This window comes from Hypanus sabinus, chromosome 12 (genome assembly GCF_030144855.1).
Source record: "Hypanus sabinus isolate sHypSab1 chromosome 12, sHypSab1.hap1, whole genome shotgun sequence".
NCBI lineage: Eukaryota > Metazoa > Chordata > Chondrichthyes > Myliobatiformes > Dasyatidae > Hypanus > Hypanus sabinus.
In genome coordinates this window covers 87,671,425-87,694,362 of record NC_082717.1, presented here as the reverse complement: position 1 = coordinate 87,694,362, position 22,938 = coordinate 87,671,425, and the positions used below count along the sequence as shown (strand labels likewise).

Here is a 22,938-nt window from a genome sequence, read left to right as displayed (position 1 = left end):
GTAAACAGCAGCCTCATGTAGGGTCTTTCTCTTTTCCAGGTGCTCCGAAGCCTAGTAGAGAGCCAGTGAAATAGTGTCTGCTGTGCTGCTAGGCAAATAGAACTTGGTCCAGATCCTACCTTTGGCAGGTTAATTCTAGCCAAGATCAACCTCTCAAAGCACTTCATCACAGTAGATGTGAGTGCCACCAGGTGAGGGTCATGGAGGCAGCTCACCCTGCTTTCCTCGGGCACTGGTATGACTCTCATCCTTTTGAAGCAGGTGGGAACCTCCGACTGCAGCAGCGAGAGATTGACGATGTCCTGGAACACTCCAGTTCGCTGCGAGGTACCCCGGGAGTCTGATGCCTTGCAAAGATTGTCCCTCCTGAAGGATGTTCTGGCTTGAGCCTCTGAGACAGAGGTCACAGGTGCTGCAGGGATTCACACAGGTGCTCATCGGGAAGTGAAGTTTAACACTGTTTAGGTTGCTAGATTTCACCTCATAGGAAGTAATGGCCTGCAAACTGTCCACAGGAGTTGTGCATTCGAAACTTCACGTGGAATTGCCTTTTCACTCTCACGGTGGCCTTCTGTAGATCATACCTGGACTCCTCATAGGGATCGGGAATGCTGGAACATCAGCAGACCCCGGTTCACCCAGAGCTTCTGGTCTGGTTATGCTCAGTATGTTCTCAAAGACACACATTCTTCCACACAGGTCTTGACAAAGTCAGTAACGACTGGTCCAAAGCAAAAACTCTCTTTTTAAACTTCTAATTGTATTTATTTCTGTCACTTCTGGTAGCTCGTTCCAAATACCCATGACCCTTTGTGTGAAAGCATTGCCCTTCAAATCCCCTTTAAGTATTTTCCCTCTCAACTTACATCTATGGCCTCTAGTTTCAGACTCCTCTGACTTGGGGAAAAAGAGACTATTGTTCTCACCTGTGCCCTCATGATTTTATAGACCCCTATAAGGTTACTCCTCAATCATCATTGCTCCAGGGAATAGATCAGCCTATCCAATCTGTCCTTATAACTCAAGCTCTCCTATCTCAGCAACGGCGTGTGAACCTTTTCTGCGCCCTCTCCAGCTTAATCATATTCCCCTTATAGCAATGTACCAGAACCACACACAATATTTAATTGGTATAACCAATGTTTTGTATGAGTATAACACAAATGTATTTCACGGTGATAATAAACCTGATTCTGATCCTGAAATGTCCTTGTATTCGTTGCTACAGATTGAGGATAAATGTACTATGCCTTCTTCACAATTCTGTCTGCCTGCATTGCTGCTTTCCGGGAACTGTGCACTTGTGCCCTAGGTCTCCACTCTCCAGAACTCTCCAGGGACCTATTGTGCGCTTGTCACATAGGCCATAGGCACAGCGATCCCATATGGCAAAGTTTGAGACCCGATCTTGAAATGTTTCTTTGATCATCAGACCTATGTGTAGCTGCTGAGAAAAATGTCTCTGTGTTGAGATGTTGTTGTGATCTATTAATGTAATAGGATCAGGCAAGAAACAGAGCGATACGGACCGTGTGTAGGCAGATGGGATTAGTTAGACTGGTACCGTGATCAGTGCAGACATGGTGTGCCAAAAGACCTGATCCCGTGATTTACTGTTCTGTTTCTATGATCTAGTGTGTGTGAGCAATTAGGCCTCATACATCTGAAAAAAGTCATAATGAAATTGAAATGGAGGAATTCATTGGGTCAAGCAGTATTGGCAGAGGGAAACAGTCAATGTTTTGGTTGAGAAGGGTCTCAAACAATCTTGCCAACTGTCTGCACATAGTGGCCCTTTACTAGATGTACACCAGCTTGTTAATGCAAGTTTCTAATCAGCCAATCATGTGGCAGCAACTCAATGCATAATAGCATCCAGACATGGTCAAGAGGTTCAGTTGTTGTTCGGATCAAACATCAGAATGGAAAAGAAATGTGATCTAAGTGACTTTGACCATGAAATAATTGATTGCTGGTGGCAGATGGGGTGGTTTGAATATATCTCAGAAACTTCTGGGATTTTACGGAGAATGGTGCAAAAAAAAAAGAAAAAGCACCCAGTGGGTGAGTGTCAGTTCTGTGAGTGAAAAGACCTTGTAGATAGGAGAGGTCAGAGGAGGTTCCAGCTCGCAGGATAGTGACAGTAACACAAATGACCATGAGGATGAACAGTGGTACGCAGAAGATCTTCTCTGAAAGCACCTCAGCCTGAACCTTGACGGGCTCCAGCAGCAGAAGACCACGATCAGACACTCAGTGGCCACTTTATTAGGTACAGGAGGTACCTATTAAAGTGGCCCCTAAGTGTATTTCTCTCTGGCGTGCTGATTTCCTTCTGCATCTGATTCGAGCATCAGCAACCTTCTGTGTCTCCAGTCTGGAATTCAGAAATAGTTTGATCCACACCATTTATACTGCTACCCACTCCAACTTGACACCACCACCACCTGTTCACCCTCATGATTCGTAAATAATTGCCTGTTACAGGGAGCTCTTGGAGACTACGTGCCGTCTGGCCAATACCTTGAAGCGGTATGGTGTGAAGAAAGGAGACAGAGTTGCTATCTACCTCCCAGTGTCCCCGCTGGGCATAGCCGCAATGTTGGCATGTGCGAGGATTGGTGCCGTACACATGGTGGTCTTTGCAGGGTTCAGTAGTCAAGCGCTGGCTGGAAGGATTTCTGATGGTATGTGGGAAAAGTTCTTGCATTCCTTCAATTGCAATGTTAAGAGGTATGTTATTTGTACGTTTAAGCGTTTTGCTTCCTTTTAATGGAAACAATAAGATGACAGCAATCTGTCCAATTGACGTGAATTATATTTTAGAACATCCTATTCTATTTGTGATCATCTTGTCATGGAAAAAAAGTTATGTTAATGTGCATGGCTTTCTGTAAGTTGAGGAAACAAGATAAATAGGAAATGTTTTTATATTTTAGGCAGCCATGAAGAACCCTAGATTGATCTTGGATTGCTGATCCTTTGTCTCATAAGGGAGAGTGTACAGTATGTAAACTGTGAGGTTTTCTGTTGTTCCCAGAGGATTACCTCACTTCATCTAGCAGGGTGGCAGACTCTATTTAAAAAAATAATTAATTCTATATTATAATAGGACTGTAATCAGTCAAATTTTCACTCTGCCTTCTGTGAAGATAAACGTGGGCAGTTAAGTGTTCCTGCAGACTGGGCAAAACCCTGCTGAAACCACTGATCTATTGAAGTGAATATGCCACAACGTCAGCCTGCCCTCTGACATCAGTAGGTGTCTCACACCCGGGTCAGGAAGGTGGCAAGCTGCATTTTGTTACCTGCAACTTACCTGTCAAAATTAAATAAAACCATGCCTTCCAAATCACGATAGACCAATGCTCTATACCAGAAGCTTGTATTTAATCTGTCCTCTAGTGAAGTCTCCAAATGGAATGTTTTGATGCAACTTGCCACCCCAGTCCATCTGCCTAAAGAAGGAGGAATCCCGAGTAGGGTCAGCAACAGTAGTTGGTATCTGTATGGAGCCAGGAGGAACATGTGGCTGTCACCCAATTAACAAGAACAATGCACAAGCCACTTTCAAATGTCATGTTGCAAATCCTGCAAAGGAATTGGAGGAAGTCTTTCAGGTTGTACAGTGAAGGAAGAAACATATTCTGAAGACAATATTTTAAGCAGAAATTTTGCCTGTGCCCACATTTTGATCTAGAACAGTGTCACGGGGGGGGGGGGGGGCTGTAGCAAAATACAGAAAGCCTGAGGCAATCGTCGCAGCTAGTGCAGCCCAGGGATACTTATAAGCCTTTTGCTGACTCATGTGAGGGCCCAATACTTGGTTAAGGTAGTTATCCAAAACAACTGAAAACTGCGTCAAGGCCAAGGTGGTGTCTTCACTCAGTCTCGGGATTTGTTGCAAAGCTTCATTAATCACTTCGCCTTTGCTGGTTGTAGACTTTTCTTGTCAATAATACCATGTAATGCTGTTTGTCTTCAATAAATTAGCCCAATGCAAGGTTGTTATCACCTGCAACCAAGGAGTGCGTGGTGGTCGCATTATTGAACTGAAGAGGATGGTGGATGAGGCAGTGAAAACATGTCCCACAGTGAAACATGTTTTTGTAGGGCAGAGAACGGACAAGAAGGTTCCCATGGGGGAGATCGATATACCACTTGAGGAAGTAAGTCACTGTTAAACACAGAACTGTGGTTTCATTTAAATAGGCCTTTTTTCATGTTGAAACCAGGGTAATTAGAAACGGCCAAACACAAGAGACTCTGCAGGATGCTGGAAATGTAGAGTAACACAGCAAAATGCTGGAGGAACTCTGCAGGTCAGGCAGCGTCTATGGAAAGGAACAAAGAGTCACTATTCTGGGCCGAGACTCCTCATCAGGGTTAGAAATCGTTGTTTTGTAAAGGTTTGTTGCTTAATGTTACATGAAGTAGCCATGTTGTTTGGGCAGTGATACAGATAATGAGGATAGCCAGGAAGCTGGGTGACCACCACAAGGAGCAGCTGGCTGGTGCAGGAATTCCCTGTAGTGACCCCCCTCAATAACAGGCATAAACTGGTGGTATAGTTGGCAGTGTAAAAGGCTGATTGATCATCTCCGAAAGAGGGCAAAGGATTGGCATATAAATTTAACTCACTCAGACAAGTGCAAAAGGTTGCACTTTGGAATTTAAATCAGAGCAGGTTATACGAAGGGAATCGTAGGGTCCTGGGGAATATTGTCGAACAGAGATCTGGGGTGTAAGTACATCATCATCATCGCGATGTGCTGTGTCGTATGATGTAGGCCATCGTGATCCCATGACCATGATTGTTCTTGGGAATTTTTCTACAGAACTGGTTTGCCATTGCTGCCTCCTGACAGGTGACCCCAGCTGTTATCAATACTCTTCAGGGATTGTCTGTCTGTCGTCAGTGGTCGCATAACCAGGAATTGTGATAGGCGCCAGTACTTTGCTCATATGGCCATTCAGCACCTGCTCCCACGGCTTCACGTGATCATGATTGGGGATGGAGGGGGAGCCAAACAAGTGCTACCCCTTGCCCAAGGGTGCCCCGCAGGCTAGCGGAGGGTAGGAGTGCTTTACACCTCCTTTGGTAGAGACGAATCTCCATGCTGCCACCCAATTAAGTACATAGTTCCCTGAAATTTGCAACGCAGGTTGACAAGGTTGTGGAGAATATGCATGGCACGCCTGCCACCATTGTGTACAGGACTTGCGACGTGTACAAAATGTTGGTCAGACATTTTGGTTTGCCATGCTGTAGGAATGTATGTTGCGTGCAACTCCAGTGGCCACGTTTTAGCTGGAGAAATTTCATGAGGATGCTGGCTAGATTGGATGGCTTGGATAGGCTGAGACAGTTTGCAATTTAGAGAACAGGGCTGAGGGGTGGCCTCACAGAGGTGGTAACAGATCTTTCCCAGGATAAGCGTGTCTAATACTCCAGGGCATGGCTTAAGGTGGGAGCACAAAGATTTAAAGGGGATCTGCAGAGTAAAGTTTTCCACCGAGAGTATATGGAACAAGCACCCAGAGAAAGTGGTAGAATTAGGCATCTAGATTTAGGAAGATACATAGATAGGAAAAGTCTGGGGGAATATGGGCCAATCTCAGGAATGCACCTTCACTGGGCTGAAGGGCCTGTATACAGTACCTCCACAAGTCTATGATGAGATCCAATTAACTCAGAGTAACATGAGAATACTTAGAAAGGTTGAAAGTCTTCCGTTTACATTGTGTCTCCCAGGACTTCAGTGCATTCCAAAGGATCTTTACAGCCACTTCCAAAGAATTGGCAGAGACGCTGCAGTCAGGGTTTGCATTGGTAGATCCTTTCAGAAGCAATGATAATTATCTGTTTTGTTGATGTGGTTTAAGTTATAAATATTGACTGGGATATACCGGAGAATTTTCCGACTTTTCTTCAAAAATACCACAGGGATTTTTTTACATGCATATATTAGATGGTGGTTTTATTTTAATAACTTCCAAAATTCAACGCCTTTGACTGTATGGTGGTCCAGTTGCAGATCCAGATATTGGTCTCCTTCTTCTCAAGGAAATAAAATCAAATGAAAGAGTAAAATCAATTAGTCTGCAATATGAGATGGGGGTTTTGAAGTGAAAGGACAAAAGTTAATTGTTTTTATCCATATTTTCAAAAGTCATACCTCAGAAACTAGTATTCCATGACATTGGATTAATAATCTATTCCTGCCTCACAGAGCTAATTTGAAGTCTAACTTCAGTTTTAATATACAGTACAGTACCTGAAAACATAAAAGGAAGTGCTGAGTAAAAATAACAATGAAGCTGTGGTTAAAAAAAACACTAGCTGTTTAAGGAATGAAATGACTCTTAAATTCTAACGGACTTATCAAGCCACTTGGTTAAGGAAACACACTTACTGGAAGGTTCAAGAGTTCCACTACCATGTTAGAAGGCACCAATAACTGCTTTTACCAGCAACGAACAGAAACATTCAGTGCCCTAGCATCATTGTTCCTCATTCTCTCCCATGAACATAAAGAGTTTTAAGAGACCAAAGACGCGGGCAATAAAACGTTACTGGAGAGATTGAACCCTGTTGTTTGCAATACAAGTATGTTTTGTGGTGTTATCTCTACTAAATACATTGTCCTGGAACAAAGGCTATTTGTGAATCTGTCCTCTGTTCTGTAGGAAATGGAGAAGGAACAGCCTGTATGTGATCCTGAATCAATGGAGAGTGAGGACCTGCTTTTCCTGCTCTATACTTCTGGAAGTACAGGGAAACCCAAAGGACTGGTGCATACTCAGGCTGGTTATCTGCTGTATGCATCTTTGACCCACAAGGTATCAACTAAATAACTCAATGACTAAACAACTAAATAACTCAAAGTTGAAGTCACACCCAGGTTGGAAGAACAACACCTTATATACCAGCTGGGTAGCCTCCAACCTGATGGTATGAACATTGACTTCCCTAACTTCCATTAATGCCCCTCCTCCCCTTTTTACCCCTTCCCTGATATATTTAGTTTTCTTTTCCCCCTCCCTTTTTTTTCTCTCTCTGCCCATCACTCTGCCTGTTCTCCATCTCCCTCTGGTGCTCCCCTCCCCCTTTCTTTCTCCCTAGGCCTCCCGTCCCATGATCCTTTCCCTTCTCCAGCTCTGTATCACTTTTGCCAATCACCTTTCCAGCTCTTAGCTTCATCCCACCCCCTCTGGTCTTCTATCATTTCGCATTTTCCCCTCCCCCTCCTACTTTCAAATCTCTTACTATCTTTCCTTTCAGTTAGTCCTGACGAAGGGTCTCGGCCCGAAACGTCGACATCGCTGCCTGGCCTGCTGTGTTCTACCAGCATTTTGTGTGTGTTGCTTGAATTTCCAGCATCTGCAGATTTCTTCGCGTTTGCCTTTTAAACTCAATGACTGTAGTGTCGCTCTCCCCTCACCACCAGCTCTCTCTCTCTCTCTCTCTCTCTCTTACACACACATGCATGTGGGTAGAGACAGACAGTGAGGCTTAACTGGTTGAGTGCCTCCCATTAATGAGGAATGCTTTCACGCAATTGCTCTCACCCTCATCTGCAGTCCCCTCGAAGCTTCCCCATGCACTACAGAATCACTTTTGTCCCATAGGCAGGGAGTACAGTTTAAGGGGTCAGGTAACTAGCCTCCAAAGAAGGGCCAGATCTATGGTGATCTAGAGCAGTGCAAACTCTAGGCATGAAATGCCCTCTCCATCCCACACCACTAGATTGCCCTCATGGTTGCCGGGGAAACGGTAACCAAAGGTTCTCCATCGTCGGCTGGATATCATCCCATTTAGCCCATAAAGCTTACGCTGCTATTAAATAACATCATGGCTCATCCGAGCCAATTCACCAACATCCTTTAAGAGTTTTAGTTACGCAAAAGATTTAAAATTAAATTGGTCTAATGGGACCTGCCTTCAAACTTTGTATGATGATGCTTCCATCAAATGTGGTGGGATGTTCTGCTACTCTAGGTTAGCGGTATAAATGCAAGGCGTTGTTGCTACTTAATATAAAGTCACAGCCATAGAACAGTAGAGCATGGACGTAGACCGTTTGGTCCAACGAGTCCACACCAGCCACGGTGTCCACTAGCTAACCACAGATTCCTACATTCAGCCCATATCCCTTCAGGCCCCTCCCCTGTAAGTTCAATTTAAATGAAATAAGCGTACCTGCCCTCAAACACTTTGCCTGACAGATTATTCCATACATTCACCATCTTCTGCGTGAAAATGTTGCCTCTCAAGTCTGTTGGAAACTTTCTCCTGACCCTAAATCTATGCCCCCAGCTTTGGACTCCCTTACCATGGGAGCCAGCCATGTTACCAGCCACCTTATCAATACCTCATAATTTAAATACACTCAGTGGCCATTTTATTAGGTATTTCCTGTACCCAATAAAGTGGCCACTGAGGGTATGTTTGTGAACTTTTGCTGCCATCCATTTCAAGGTTCTTTGTGCTATGAATTCAGAGATGCCCTTCTGCAAACCAGTTTTGTAACTTGTCTTTATTTGGGTTACTGTTGCCTTCCTGTCAGCTTGAATCAGTCTGACTTATCTTGTTAAGGTGTTTTTGCTGGTCACTTGATGATTTTTTTTTGTTTTTTGCACCATTCTCTGTAACTTGTAGAGACTGTTGAGTGTGAAAATCCCAGGAGATCATCAGTTTCTGAGACACTCAAACCACCCCATCTGACACCATCAATCATTCCACGGTCAAAGTCACTTAGATCACATTTCTTCCTCATTCTGATGTTTGGCCTGAACAACAACTGAACCTCTTGACCATTCTGCATACTTTTATGCATTGAGTTGGTGTCACATGATTGGCTGATTAGATATTTGCTTTAATGAGCAGGTGTACAAGTGTAGCTAATCAAGTGGACATCTATAACAGGGGTTTCCAAACTTTTTTATGCCATGGACCTGTATGATTAACCTAGGGATCTGTGGATTCCAGGTTGGGAAGCCTGATCTATAAGGTTGCACCCCATTCTCCTACAGTCCAAGAAATAAAGACCTCGCCTGGCCAACCTCTCTCTATAACTCAGGCTTTCTAACCCTGGCAACACCTTTAGAAGTCTTTTCAGTTTAACCACATCTTCCTTACAATACCTTTATCAAAACTACACACTGTGCTATTGAAAGTGCAGCCTTGCCAATGGCTTAAAACATTTAACACAGTGTCCCAACGCCTATACTCAGTGCCCTGATTGATGAAGATGCCCTGAATGATGAAGATGCCCTGAATGATGAAGATGCCACTCTATCCACCTGTGATGCTACTTCCAGTGAGCTGTGCTCTTGTACTCCTAGGCTCCTCTGTTCTATCTTACTCTCCAGTGCCCTACCATTCACATTGTAATTCTTAATCTGGTTTGACTTTCCACAGAGCATCACCTCACCCTCATCCGTATTAAAATCCATCTGCCAATCCTCGTTCACTTCCCTTCTATAGGTATAGAATATACCCTTGTAATCTATGTTAATCTTATTCACTAAACAACACCTCCTAATTTTGTATCATCTGCAATCTTGCTGATCAAACCTTTGTTCATTCACATCGAAATCATTTATATAAATGAAGAATACCAAGGTCCGTGAACCAATCCCAGTGGCACACCACTAGTCACCGGTCTGCATCCTGAGAAACAACTTCAATCTCTACCCTAAGTTTGATGCCTCTGATCCAATTTTGAATCGTCCTGATTAGATTTCCCTGATTCCATTGGACCAAACCTTCCAGAATCAGTCTGCTGTGCAGGACCCTGTTGAAGACCTTGCTATGGTCCAGATGGACAACATCCATTCTCCTATTTTCATGTGCCCTTTTGGTTACCTCTCCAAAGAACTCAAGCACTTCACAAGCATAAAGTCATGCACACTCTGCCTAATCTGAGTCTGTCCATGGACATGCTGGTCGATCCCGTCCCTCGGAACTCACTCCACTACCTTTCCAACCAGTGAAGACAGGCTGACTGACCTATGACCTGGCTTGTTCGTGTTACCCTTCTTAAACAATTGAAAGATGCTAGCCACCTTTCAGTCTTTGAGAACTTTAATGATGAGGAAAAGATTGGGCATTCTGAAGCTGGCTAAAAAAGTTTTACAAGATCAATCCATTACGCTATCCCAGTGGTTAATGATGAAGCAAATGTCTCCACAAAAGCTTCTGCAATTTCTTCTCTAGCCTTCCATAAAGTCTGAGGATGTACTTAGTCGGGTCCTGAGAAATGATCCACCTGAATACACATTACGGCTGCAAGTACCTCCTTCCTGGTGATATGGATGTTCTGAAAATCATCTTCACTCCCTTTTCTTTCGTGCAGCCATGACTTTTTCCTCAGTGAACAATGAGAAGAAATGTTCATTGAAATCCCACCCATCTCCTCGCATATGTCAGGAGACATCCTAGAAATGAAACTCAGCACAGTTGTTTCCAGGAGGGTGAGTGGGTTTAACTGGGTTCCTGGCTGGATTGTGGCTGATTGCTGCTTTGCTAATTGTGCAATGTTAATTGACAAGAAGGGCTGGACTCTGAACTGTTTTTGTCGTCCACTATTGTGAATGAGTCAGCAATGCATCTGAAAGGAATTATAAAGCCTCTGCCAAAACATTTGGCTTACAGAAACATATTTCGTTAGTAATGCATTCACAGCAATTGAAACAACTTCTCCACCAGTATAGTTATGACTAGTATAAACAAGAATAGATTTTCATTTATTGCCAACTTACTGCAGTTCCAGTCATTATCAGTGTATTCTACTTCTATGTAGGATATTTCATGTTGATAAATGTATTGGCTATGAATGAAGCTAAGTTTGGCCAGTTTTGGGGTATGAACTTAAGGACTGCAAGAGCTGACGCTAGCACTGGGAAATATGTAAATTGGGACTTCCTCATTAACCCAGTACAAGGCTGAGCCAGCAAAAGTATAGACTTGTGGGCCAAACCAGGAAACAAAGAAATAAAACATATCATAATGGATTGATCTTGTAAAACTTTTTTAGTCAGCTTCAGAATGCCCAGTCTTTTCTTACGTTCCTTTCTTTCCAAATGCCACCAGTGCTTGGAGGAGTGTGTGGGGAAGAAGCAAATTTTTGCAGATTCCAGTATTGGCATTTTAACCTTCACCTACCAGCCTAAACGTGCCCTCTTTAATGATGTTGATCACAATGTATATTATCTACAGAATGTAAGAACATCTCATCCAGGCTTCTATGACAATACCCCACCCTCCAGCTAGAATGATGGAGCACCAGGAATGCCAGTTGTGGTTTAACGTACACAAGGCTCTATCTCCTGCATATCAATAGCAGCCGAGGAAAATAAATTGTTCGTTCCAAGGTTGTGAGGGCAGTGATTGTAATGAAAAGTGGTTATAGTGCTGCGATACTGAAGTAGTAATTAGGTTTATACAGGCTGGTTCAAGAACCGAATGGTTGAAGCAGAGTAACTGGTGGTGTGGGACCTCAGGCTTCTGCTTACAGTTGGTTAAATTTCTACATTATGAAATCGCAAACTGACATTCCTATTCCCAACAGGGGATAAAAGTTCAATTTTGAAGTGAGTGTAAAAAGAGAGAGATCCGTTGCCGGTCATTAACACATTTTGCAAAGGTGGGTGGATAGGTTCACGAAGTTGCCAATAGAACATCTGGGACCCTGATCTTTATTTTATTGGCTGGGGAAAGGGTAGTCTGCAAAACGTAAAAAAAAACCAAGAACTTGAACTATAAAAGTTCGCTCCAGCTGGAGTACTGTGTCCAATAACTGAGATCATGCTTTTGGAAAAAAATCATGATTTGCTTTTACAGAGGACAGTGCTACATGGGAGGTTCCCATTAAAAAAAAGAGAAGAGCTTTGAAAGAAATGTTAATTATCATGAAACATTTATGCAAAGTAAAGATAAATCATTGCATTTGATTAAAAAATTAACATGGAGCACATAGTTAGAGTGAAAGAATCAGAGGCAACATGAGCAAACACATTGTTTTACTGAATATGAATTTGGATTGAACTGCCTGAGAAAGTGCTGGAAACAGAGTTTACAGATGATATTGCCCACGTGGGATAAGAGCAGGGTAGTAGGATTAAATGGAAAATGCTTTGAAGGGAATAGTATGGACCCAGTGGGCTGAATGTCCTCTTGCATAGTTTTATTTCTATCTCAAACACTTGGATATATGCTCTGTGCTCAGTTCTGGTTGCCTCACTACAGGAAGGATGTGGAAACCATAGGAAGGGTTCAGAGGAGATTTACAAGGATATTGCCTGGAATGGGGAGCATACCTTATGAAAACAGGTAAAGTGAACTCAGCCTTTTCTCCATGGAGTGACGGAGGATGAGAGGTGACCTGATAGAGATGTATAAGATGATGAGAGGCATTGATCATGTGGATAGTCAGAGGCCTTTTCCCAGGGCTGAAATGATTCCCACGGAGGGCACAGGTTTAAGGTGCTTGGGATTAGGTACAGAGGAGATGTCAGAGGTAAGTTTTTCATGCAGAGAGTGGTGAGTGCATGGAATGGGCTGCCTGCAACAGTGGCGAGGCAGATACGATAGGGTCTTTTAAGAGACTTTTAGATAAGTACATGGAGCTTTGAAAAATAGAGGGCTATAGGTAAGCCTAGTAATTTCCAAGGTAGGGATGTGTTTGGCACAACTTTGTGGGCCAAAGGGCCTGTATTGTGCTGTAGGGTTTCTATGTTTCTATGTAAAACCATTCTTTTAACATCAATGCATCAAAATTCCCACCTACCAACTTGTGAGCACTTTCACCACCAGAATTGCAATGGGGAGGCAGCACTTTCCAGAGTAACTGAGATGGTTTTTTTCAGCAAAATTCCCATTCTTAGAATGTGTGGGAGAAACCCTGAAGAACTTGTACCATTCATCATAATTTCCATTTGGCAATCTGAGGCCATGTAATGCTGATAGCAGGAAAATCCCTAACATGATCTAATAAACATCCTTGCTCTTTTATTTTCTAAAGGCTTTCACATATTTGCCAGATGGTTTGCAAATATACGCATCAGAAAATGTACCTTAAAGGCCCTAGCTTCATTTTTATCCCTGTAAAATAGATTTTAAAATACTGCGTGACACAGAGACTACTAAGGCTGAACTTATAAAAATATAACTTTTCTCTTTCAGTATGTCTTCGATTATCAGGAAGGTGACATTCATGGTTGTGTGGCAGATATTGGCTGGATTACAGGCCACAGTTATGTGGTTTATGGTCCTCTCTCCAATGGTGGGACCACTGTGCTGTTTGAGAGCACTCCTATCTATCCAGATCCAGGTGAGCAGGATATGTCATCACAAGGCCAGTCTTCTCACCCAGCTGCATTCTCTGACCATCACTCAATGGGAAATTGTTAGGGTTAGATTGCTGTGGCTTCTCTTTATGGAGATGAAGATAAAATTAGAGGGATTTCATGACATAATTGAACTCTGACCCACATATCTAAAGTAAACTCTGTTGGCTTCAGGCAAGTGTGCTTACTCCATGGAGAACTGTAAAATGGAAAACTGCGGGTCATCATGAACACAAGTCATCTGAATGGTTTATGCACTCATCTCTCGGCTTCCACTAGGTAACTTGGCTAAAATCAACTGTAGTACATTTGTTGGACACAATTGTTAAAGGGCAAACTTTACCAACAAAGCTTTCTATTTTGGAACTCACTGGGATATAATTAGTTAATTATGGAATGCAGTGTCCATAAATGCTGTTTTTCAGACAAAATTAGGGATATTATCCATATATCCATAATTATTAATGATTATATATTCAATATATTATATCATCAATAATTAGTATTGATTAATATATAATCAAGCGCCTCAAGTGCCTGATTACCCTTCTCTTTATCTCCCTATAGCTCTGCACCTTATTCTCTCCCTTACAAGCCCACTAAGTCCTATTGATTCTTTTTTGCCATTGTAGGTGAGCAGGAGTTGGTAGTGTAATCATTGGCAGGATGTTAACTTGCATGACTGTGTAACATTGACAAGACATTGAGGAACTGTACCTGCTCCATTTGCTTTACTTCTCAATCTGACGTTGGGTGCTTGTAAAGCAAGGTGTGTGTGTGTGCTTACTGGCATCTAGCACCCCTGGGAAGTTCACAATCTCTCTTAAGCTGTGTGCTCACCCGGCCTAATTCTCCCCAGAAAAGGAAAAACAAATATTCTCCTTCTCCTGCAACCTTCCTTATTCTGCAGTGTACATCACTGAAATCTCCAGGGCAGTTTTAAAGGTGCACTCACTTGGAAATTAATGACTGCAGTGGCATTGTGGTCTCAGCTCCAGCATGTGAAGACATGCTTACAGAGCACAGGCACCAAATGCATCATTCCGCTTTGAGAATCAAAGTGGAAAATGGTTCTCTGAAGGTTCTTGCTAAAAATGAATTTCTTCCCCTCCTCCTCTGTCCCACCTTGTGTAATTCTGCTCATTATCTTTGTCATGCTATAGTCTAAGGGAATGACTGTAACCCCTGGGTTGTCACCAAGCAATTTTTTAGGGGTAACTTTTTAGTGTGGCGGTGTTGAGGTACAGACAAATCCCTTCTGCTTTTTTAGTATCAGCGTGCAGTCTAAAGCTGCACTCACAACTAGAAATGAATCAGCACTTGGTAGAAGTTAAGCTGTAACTGACCCATGACACCGATATACCCCTTAAATGGTACACAGGGATGCCCAGTAATAGGACCCCTTTCTGCTGGTGAGTGTCTTTAGTTGCTGCATCATTAAACTCTAATATGACAACACTGGTGTTAAATTATACTGTTCCTTTGCTTGGCACATGTAGACCTTCACCCAAATTCATGGATCATAGAGCAGTTTTTCATGTGGTCTGCTGATGTATATTGGAAATAAATCATCTATTTTGCACCAATACTAATTTTATGGTCAAAGTTTACAGCCTTAGACCGTAAAAATTGTAAAATGGTACAACTGCCTGTCAGTCACTTTTGGTGAAGTTAGGTGAAATGGAAGGATAGCTCGTAGTGAGTACATCATCGGGCAACGTGCATTAGTTGCCTTTAGAGCCTTAATTGTAGACTTCTTGTTCTGATTCATTCTGTACATTTTGCTCTCTTATTTTAACTCTACACACTGAATCAAAGTCCTTCGTTGTTGGATATGCTTAACGTAGTGAGAAGCAGCTGTAGCAGCATTCAATAGATCATTTGGCAAAAGGGACTATTCTTAGTACAGAATCTACCTTGGGTCTCAGAGAAAAGATTTTGTGGTTGGGCCACTGATGCAAATGATGGAAACAGTCATTGTTGGTTGAAAGGCAACCAGAAGCTCTAGTTAAAGTAATTAAGCCAAAAGGGATATAAGAAAAATGAGTTAAAAGGTTTTTAAAGCTGATTAGCACTTGATGGTCACTTAATTAGATACCTAATAAAGTACCATGTTTGTGGTCTTTGGTTTCAGTAGCTCATCCACTTCAAGGTTCTATGTGTTGTGCATTCAGAGATGTTCCTCTGCACACCACTGTTGTAACATGTGGTTATTTGGGTTACTGTCGATTTCCTGTTGGCTTGAACTGGCCCGGCAATTCTCCTCTCACCTCTCTCATTAACAAGGTGTTTTTGTTCACTGAACTGCTGCTTAGTGGATGTTTTTTGTACCGACCTCTGTAAATTCTGGAGTCTGTTGTGCGTGAAAATCCCAGGAGATCAGCAGTTTCTGAAATTCTCAAACTACCCTGTGTGGCACCAACAATCATTCCACAGTCAACACACACAAAATGCTGGTGGAACGCAGCAGGCCAGGCAGCATCTATAGAGAGAAGACCTGTCAACGTTTTGGGCCGAGACCCTTCGTCAGATGCTGCCTAGCCTGCTGCGTTCCACCAGCATTTTGTGTGTGTTGCTTGAATTTCCAGCATCTGCAGATTTCCTCATGTTTGCTTTTTAATTCCACAGTCATAATCACTTAGATCACATTTCTTCCCCATTCTGATGTTTGGTCTGAGCTGAACCTCTTGACCAGGTCTGCATGCTTGTACACACTGAGTTGTGTTACATGATTGGCTGATTAGGTATTTGTATTAGTGTGCAGGTGTACCTAACAAAGTGGCCACTGAGTGTTTGTCAACACCTTTGGAGGTTTAAAGAAAAACAGAGATGACTGTGTTAGTATAAATGCCAGTAATGAAAGCCTGTGACACAAAACAGCAGCAAATTAGATTGTATAGCGCAGTTACTAGGTCACTGTGGATCATATGGGAGTAGAAAACAAACAGCATTGACTGACTTGTTATGACTAAATCTAGTGGAACTCCTCTTTCCTGGTAATTTAGTGGCAGACTTGATAAGAGTTACTCATCTATTAGCAAATTTGTCAATCATCAATCCCTCTCTGGAATTGAAAAGTATGGAAAAGATGCATTACACATTAATAAACTGAGAATTTATTACTAACATTGCATCAGCCAATGAATGGGGACTAGGTGGGATGCCTGTTTCTGTGCAGAACTGTATGACCTCTGTGCAGATAACAACAAACAGTTCATTGTACGGCAGGCAAATCCGATTTTAACCAGGCACAGTTTTCTTTGTAAATAGTGGAAGGAACAACAAGTAGGACAGCTTCTTCCAATAAACACAGAACAATGTAGTGAATTGAAGATGATTTTATTGAAATAATGAGTAAATAATCAATTTCAAGCACATGCAACAGTGTGGTAAACAAGTCTGATTCACAAAGCCATTTCCACTCTGGTTGATTATAGTGTATAACTGAAAGCAGCCTTTAGTAAATGGGATTCCTTGTACTTGAGAGAAAGTTTGAGGCAATTAGGAAACAGCTAGTGTTTCAGTGTTCCATCACTAAGCAACATTATAAGGGAATTGGATTAGTTGAGATGGATTTCTGGTTATATGAAGCTGAAGTGTGCAATCATTAATCTTTGTGTTTTGCTTATACAGGTAGATACTGGGAGACAGTGCAGCGGTTGAAGATCAACCAGTTCTATGGGGCCCCAACAGCCATTCGTCTACTGCTGAAGCACGGAGACAGTTGGGTATCCAAGTACGATCGATCGTCCTTGAAGACACTAGGCACAGGTAAGTGACAATAGCTTCTAGCTGAACTCTGCACATTATCCACCAATTCACTCATGGAGACCAAGATATGCTGTGGCCCTGTCCACCTTTAGTTCATGGGTTGAAGAATTTCCGTGGGAATTTCCATCCTGATTATCTGAAGAGAATCTGGTCTTACTGAGGGCCAGTTTCTTCCTATGTTTCAGTGAGCCTTAACATTTTGCTGCATATTTTTGTACTCATCGTGGCATTACTCCATGGCCTTGGGGAGGTTGTGCAACTCATAGCCTGACTGAGGCTTGAGGTCTGATGAAGATGAAATTAACCAAGTTGTGGGTGGGGAAGGCATGTCCAAACAGATCAGGGACTGAGGTTCGGTGGGGGTTGCCTTGAATTATCCAAGTATTGAGTAGAGGGTAGCCTTGAATGATTGGTACTGAGGCTGGATTTCTAAGACTGGGGCCAAGTATTGTGGAGAGTGGCTGAGGAATGGGTTGGTGTTCAGGTAAGTGGTACTGATGGTAGGGGTTGGCTGTGAGCAAAGCTGATTGAATTTGGGCCTCTCTTTGTGGGAGGAGGTTTTTGAAGTTGGATTTAACTGTGGCCTGGAGTTTGGGTTTGAGGACTGCGGGGAGGGACAGAAGATTAATGGTGATCATGAACTCAATACAGATCTTGGTGGATCCGGATCTGAAGAATTGAGGGGATTGCATAGGCTTTGGGAGCAATGGGAGGACAGGAGGGGCCCTGAGGGTAATGGATGGGTTTTAGAGGGTTTTTAAGAAGATTGTAAGTGTTTCAAAGGGCGGCATGAGAAGAACTGAATGTGCTAAGGATCACAGATAAATTAAAGGATTGGAAGTGACATGAGATTAGGAGGATGAAAGGGCTTAGGGAGGTTGTGGAATTTGGAGGAGTTTTGTGGGGGACCAGAAAGTTGGAAGAATCCAAGGAGCTTCTGAGGTGGGGGTAAGGTGATCAGGAGGATTGGTGAATTGGGGCTTGGACCTTGATGAATTGCAACAACATCGGAGCAGATCAGGATAGTGCCATGTGAATGGGGTGTGGGCTGAACAGAAGGGAAAAAGAGAAATGTTCCCCTGTAACACCCGGAAAAAGTATGCACGGGAATACTTGTGCATGACTGATGCAGAGATGAGGACAGTTTCAGACTGAATTTCAACTGTGACACAAATCACCTTATAACCAACTGTTAATGTGAGCTGTATGGACTAAGTAATAATATTTCTCTTGCAGTCGGGGAACCTATTAACCACGAGGCCTGGCAATGGTATCATAATGTTGTGGGGGAAGGCAGATGTACCCTCGTAGATACTTGGTGGCAGACAGGTGAGGACTTCACTCAGCAAACCAAGAAGGTTGGTCAATTAGAAGATCCAGCACTGAGATTAGATGCAACCATTCCTCCAATGTTAGTTGTCAGTATCCGACACATCACTATCTGTGGTTGCTCTTCAACTGCCAAGCTCTGAATTCTAAAATCCCTTTCTTGATCACTCCTCCTTTATGATGCTGCTTAAAGTCTGGGACTGAACTTTATATCCCATCCTAATACTCCTTTTCAGCTTGGTATTTATGTTCGTCAGGTTATGTTCCTTCATCTTGTATATTAGAGTCTGCATTCACGGTTTTGTATCAGCTGTTGGGCTGGTTAAGGGAGATAGTTTAAACCTAGCTGGTGATTCCATAGGTAATAATGTCAGTTTAGTTAGAATGCAGGGCAGGATGGATGTAATAAAAATTACGAAAATAATAACCAAATAATTCCCAACCTTGGTTTGATTGTCATTGGAACCACACGATCTGTCCACTTTGCTCTGAAACGTTATTTAGCTGTTGCAGCCATTGTGATACACTGGAAAAGCTGTTTCCCAGCATTTTTGTAAGGGGATTTCAGTGTTGATTTTGGTTATAATGTTTAACTAAGACCTAAGACACCAAAGAAGACAATTCTCTTGATCAGCTCCGAAGAGTCAGTAATAGACTGATGGGACAGCTGATAACCTGATACAAGCAGAAAGAAACAAGGAATTGCCTGAAGTTGGAGAATTTGATAAATTTATTTGTTTATTTAGAGATACAGCACAGAGTAGGCTTGTCTGGCCCAAATAACCCACCTATTTAACCCTAGCTTAATCAAGGGATAATTTACAAGGATCAATTAACCTACTAACTGGTATGTTTTTGGAATATGGGAGGAAACTAAAGCACCTGTAGGATACACACATGTTCCATGAGGAGGACATCATTACAGGAGGTGTTGGAATTGAACTCTGAACCCAAATTGTAGTGGTATCATGCTAACCACTATGCTACTGTGACACTATAAAGTGAACTGTTCTTCCTAATACCGGCTGGATAGCCTCCAACCTGATGGCATGAACATTGACTTCTCTAAATTCCGTTAATGCCCCTTCTCCCCATCTTACCCCATCCCTGGCATATTTAGTTGTTTGTTTTTTTTCTCTCTCTCTGCCCATCACTCTGCCTGTTCTCTATCTCCCTCTGGTGCTCCCCTCCCCCTTTCTTTCTCCCAAGGCCTCCCGTCCCATGATCCTTTCCCTTCTCCAGCTCTGTATCACTTTTGCCAATCAACTTTCCAGCTGTAAGCTTCACCCCACCCCCTCCGGTCTTCTCCTATTGATGCACCATCAATAACTCTCTGAGACGTGAGGTGAGATATGGGCTTTTATTGGCTGGAAGAAAGAACAAGCAGCAAATGACCACCACACTACATCCTGGAGACTGAGGCCGAGGCTGTGTCTCCAATCGCCTTTATACTGGGGTCTGTGGGAGGAGCCACAGGAGCAGTCAGCAGGGGAGGCGTGTCCAGACAGGTATATGTAGTTCACCACACCTATCATTTTGCATTTCCCCCTCCCCCCACTACTTTCAAAGCTCTTAGTATCTCTCCTTTCGGTTAGTCCTGACGAAGGGTCTTGGCCCGAAACGTCGACAGTGCTTCTGCCTATAGATGCTGCCTGGCCTGCTGTGTTCCACCAGCATTTTGTGTGTGTTGTTTGAATTTCCAGCATCTGCAGATTTCCTCGTGTTTGTTATTCCTAAAGTTCGCTTTGGAGCTCACTGTAACAACTCAGGATGGCTGCTGAGAGATAGTTCAGTGGCAGTGAATTAGTTAAAGTGGTAGGCAACTGGAAGCTCAGAACACAATACCGTGAGAGAAAAGGAGCAGGGGTAGGCCACTAGGCCCCTCAAGCTGTCCCTGCCATTCAATATGATCATGGATAATCTACACTGGCCTCAGCTCCTTTTCTGTGGCAGTTCCATGTAATCCTCCATTCTGCAATTTTACAAGTATTGCCCTATTACCGCTTTAAAAATATTTACTAACCCGGCTTCCATCACCTTCGAGAAAATTCCAGAAATTCATCTCTCTATTCTATGCTCATTTTTAAATGACCACTCTATTATTTTGTAGCCACTGTATTTCCCTTGTTCACGATCCATTGACCAGTGAAAACATCTCAGTATCTACACTGTCGCGTCCCATCAGGATCTGATGTGTTTGAATAAGGTTACCCCTCATTCCTTTGTGGACTGAATGTTGGTGGTGCAGAAAGTGATTGCACCATCCGTGTCCGGTTTTCACAAGACCACTTTGTGAGCGTTACATGCAGTACGCTAGACTGGAATTACTTCAGCTGTTTGGTTTCCTGCATGATGGGAGGGGAAGAAGTGATGCATCTCCTGCAGTTGAATGGGAAGGTGTCACAGGATGTGAAGCAGTTGGTGGGCTTGAAAGAACAGATGAAGAGTTTGAATAAGGAACAAACCTTCAAAATATTGAAATGTGACCTGGAGCTGGTGGTAATTATGGAAGACCTTCCATTGAATGTGGATGCTGCTGGGGTGGAAGAAGTCTGTTCTTACTCTGTTCAAGAGGAGAGGGAGCAAGAACAGAGGTGTGGGGACTAAAAGAAAGCCAGTGTGTGTTTGTTAGAACCAAGTGATGAAGAAACAAGATGTATAAAGACAATACAGCTCTGGCACGCTTATTACAGAAGACAATTTAGCCCTTTGGGTCCAAGCTGACTCACAGCAAAGTATCAGTTCCATTCCCCATCATCTATTCCCTTGTAGACCTACAACTTATTCTTTCACATACCCAATGAGTTCCTTTTTTCATTCTTTGACATTTATCAATATTGAGGTGTAATTTGCAAGAGCCATTTCACCTCCTGGCCTATGTGAGATATGTGAGATGTTACGTACCCCGTAACTGGGTCACCTACCAGCAAAGATAGAGAGGTCCGTTGAAGTTTGATGGTACTATTTTTAACAGCATTTATTGATAAAAATACACAAAAACTGATATCAATGCAAACATACAGATAATATACGTCGTCAATACTAAATCTAAAAGCGCGGGTATAATAATAAGAAGAAATAGCTTTTTCGTTGTCTAGGGGATAATGTATTGTCCGATGGAAATATAAAAGTCACTTTAGTTCATTCAAGCTGCAGCTTTTGGTTGGGGAGAGACAGATGTTTAAACTTGCCAGCTTTTCCTTTTTATGATGTCGATCCTTCGAGAGTTCCATTTTTTGTAGTCAGTCCTTCTAGCTAAGCCGTTCTGTGGACGCCCGCCAATTCCTAGGCCAAAGAAAAGGACGCACGCGAGCCCCACCGGCTGTCGCTATTAAACGCTGTCATGGGATTTCTAGCAATTCTCCTGGTGTGTCTCAAGGAGCCGTTCCCCGGACCCTCTTTTATCCCCACTCACAGGGTCTCAGATGTCACTCAGGGTGAAATGATGCCATCCCCCCCCCCAACCAGCCCACGTTGCCTGAGGGCTTCCACGAAGCACAGTACTCAATACACAATTCCGTCTCCAAGAGACAATGGGCGTTTCCCGTGGCTTTGTATCGCTGAGGGCCAGGACATTCCAAACGTCTCTCTCTCTCATTTCCTGAATTAATAGCGATCTTGCGATTCTCACAAAGGAGGGGGGGGGGCAACGCGCTTTTTACCATCGGAAAAAAACGAAGTAATACAGAGTCTTACAGGATTTTGGAATCTAACACCATACAAAAGTTTTTTTTTCTACGGAGTAATACAGTTATACATTCAATTCAGTATCTAAATGGTTACCGATTACATTGTCACTTCCTTTAATATCTTAACATCTTGTGCCTTACTAAAGTCTTATAGCATCAGACTCCAATTTAATAACCACCTATTTTTAGGTTTTATTTTTCTTTAGCAAACAAAAACTAAAGAGTTGTGATCTTAGCTTATGGGTATACTACAAAAGTTCATGCAATTACTAATCTTTATGTTGCTTTCAAACTTAACAGGCAGGCTTCCATGGGGGTTGTCTTTATTATTCACATGCTTTGTCGAAATCCCTTAAAACCGGCTTCTGCTATTTAAAAATGGCATCCCCATTAACCCTCGCCTCTTTTTCGGTTAATTCCCATGCGGGGAGCTTGTGCACCCTGGTGAAATAGGCTTTTGTCCGTTCCTTTCATAGGAGTTATATTATCAACAATGTGTTCCAAACTTAGACCATCTTCCGAATTTCCACCCAATTCTTTAATTTTACGCAAGTTGCTAGTTTTCTCTTCAGGACCCTTCAGGCTATTAGTTTTCAGTTTAAACTCTTTGTTCAAGCAACATTTCAAATTCTGCCTTTTCACACCACACTCTGGAATAACAATAGCGTGTGGGGCCCCTTTACCTTCCAACTCAACCTGTAATTGATTCACAGGCTTTGTGGTACCAAGCCATTGTCTCTGTGGCCTGGTTGCTGCTTCTGATATCAGTCCAGCCTTTAAATTTTCTTCATTCAAT

General features: G+C 42.8%; 1 protein-coding gene across 1 annotated transcript in view; it reads left to right on the top strand.

Annotated features, from left to right (window-relative positions):
- The window catches only part of LOC132403098 (acetyl-coenzyme A synthetase 2-like, mitochondrial), a 78,359-nt gene that overhangs the window by 24,381 nt on the left and 31,040 nt on the right, over positions 1–22,938 (top strand). Inside the window, exons 3-8 of the mRNA XM_059986380.1 lie at positions 2,488–2,687; positions 3,994–4,169; positions 6,691–6,843; positions 13,190–13,337; positions 16,987–17,124; positions 18,361–18,453. Coding sequence (XP_059842363.1) covers positions 2,488–2,687; positions 3,994–4,169; positions 6,691–6,843; positions 13,190–13,337; positions 16,987–17,124; positions 18,361–18,453 — 908 coding nt within the window. The remainder of the gene's footprint in view (positions 1–2,487; positions 2,688–3,993; positions 4,170–6,690; positions 6,844–13,189; positions 13,338–16,986; positions 17,125–18,360; positions 18,454–22,938) is intronic.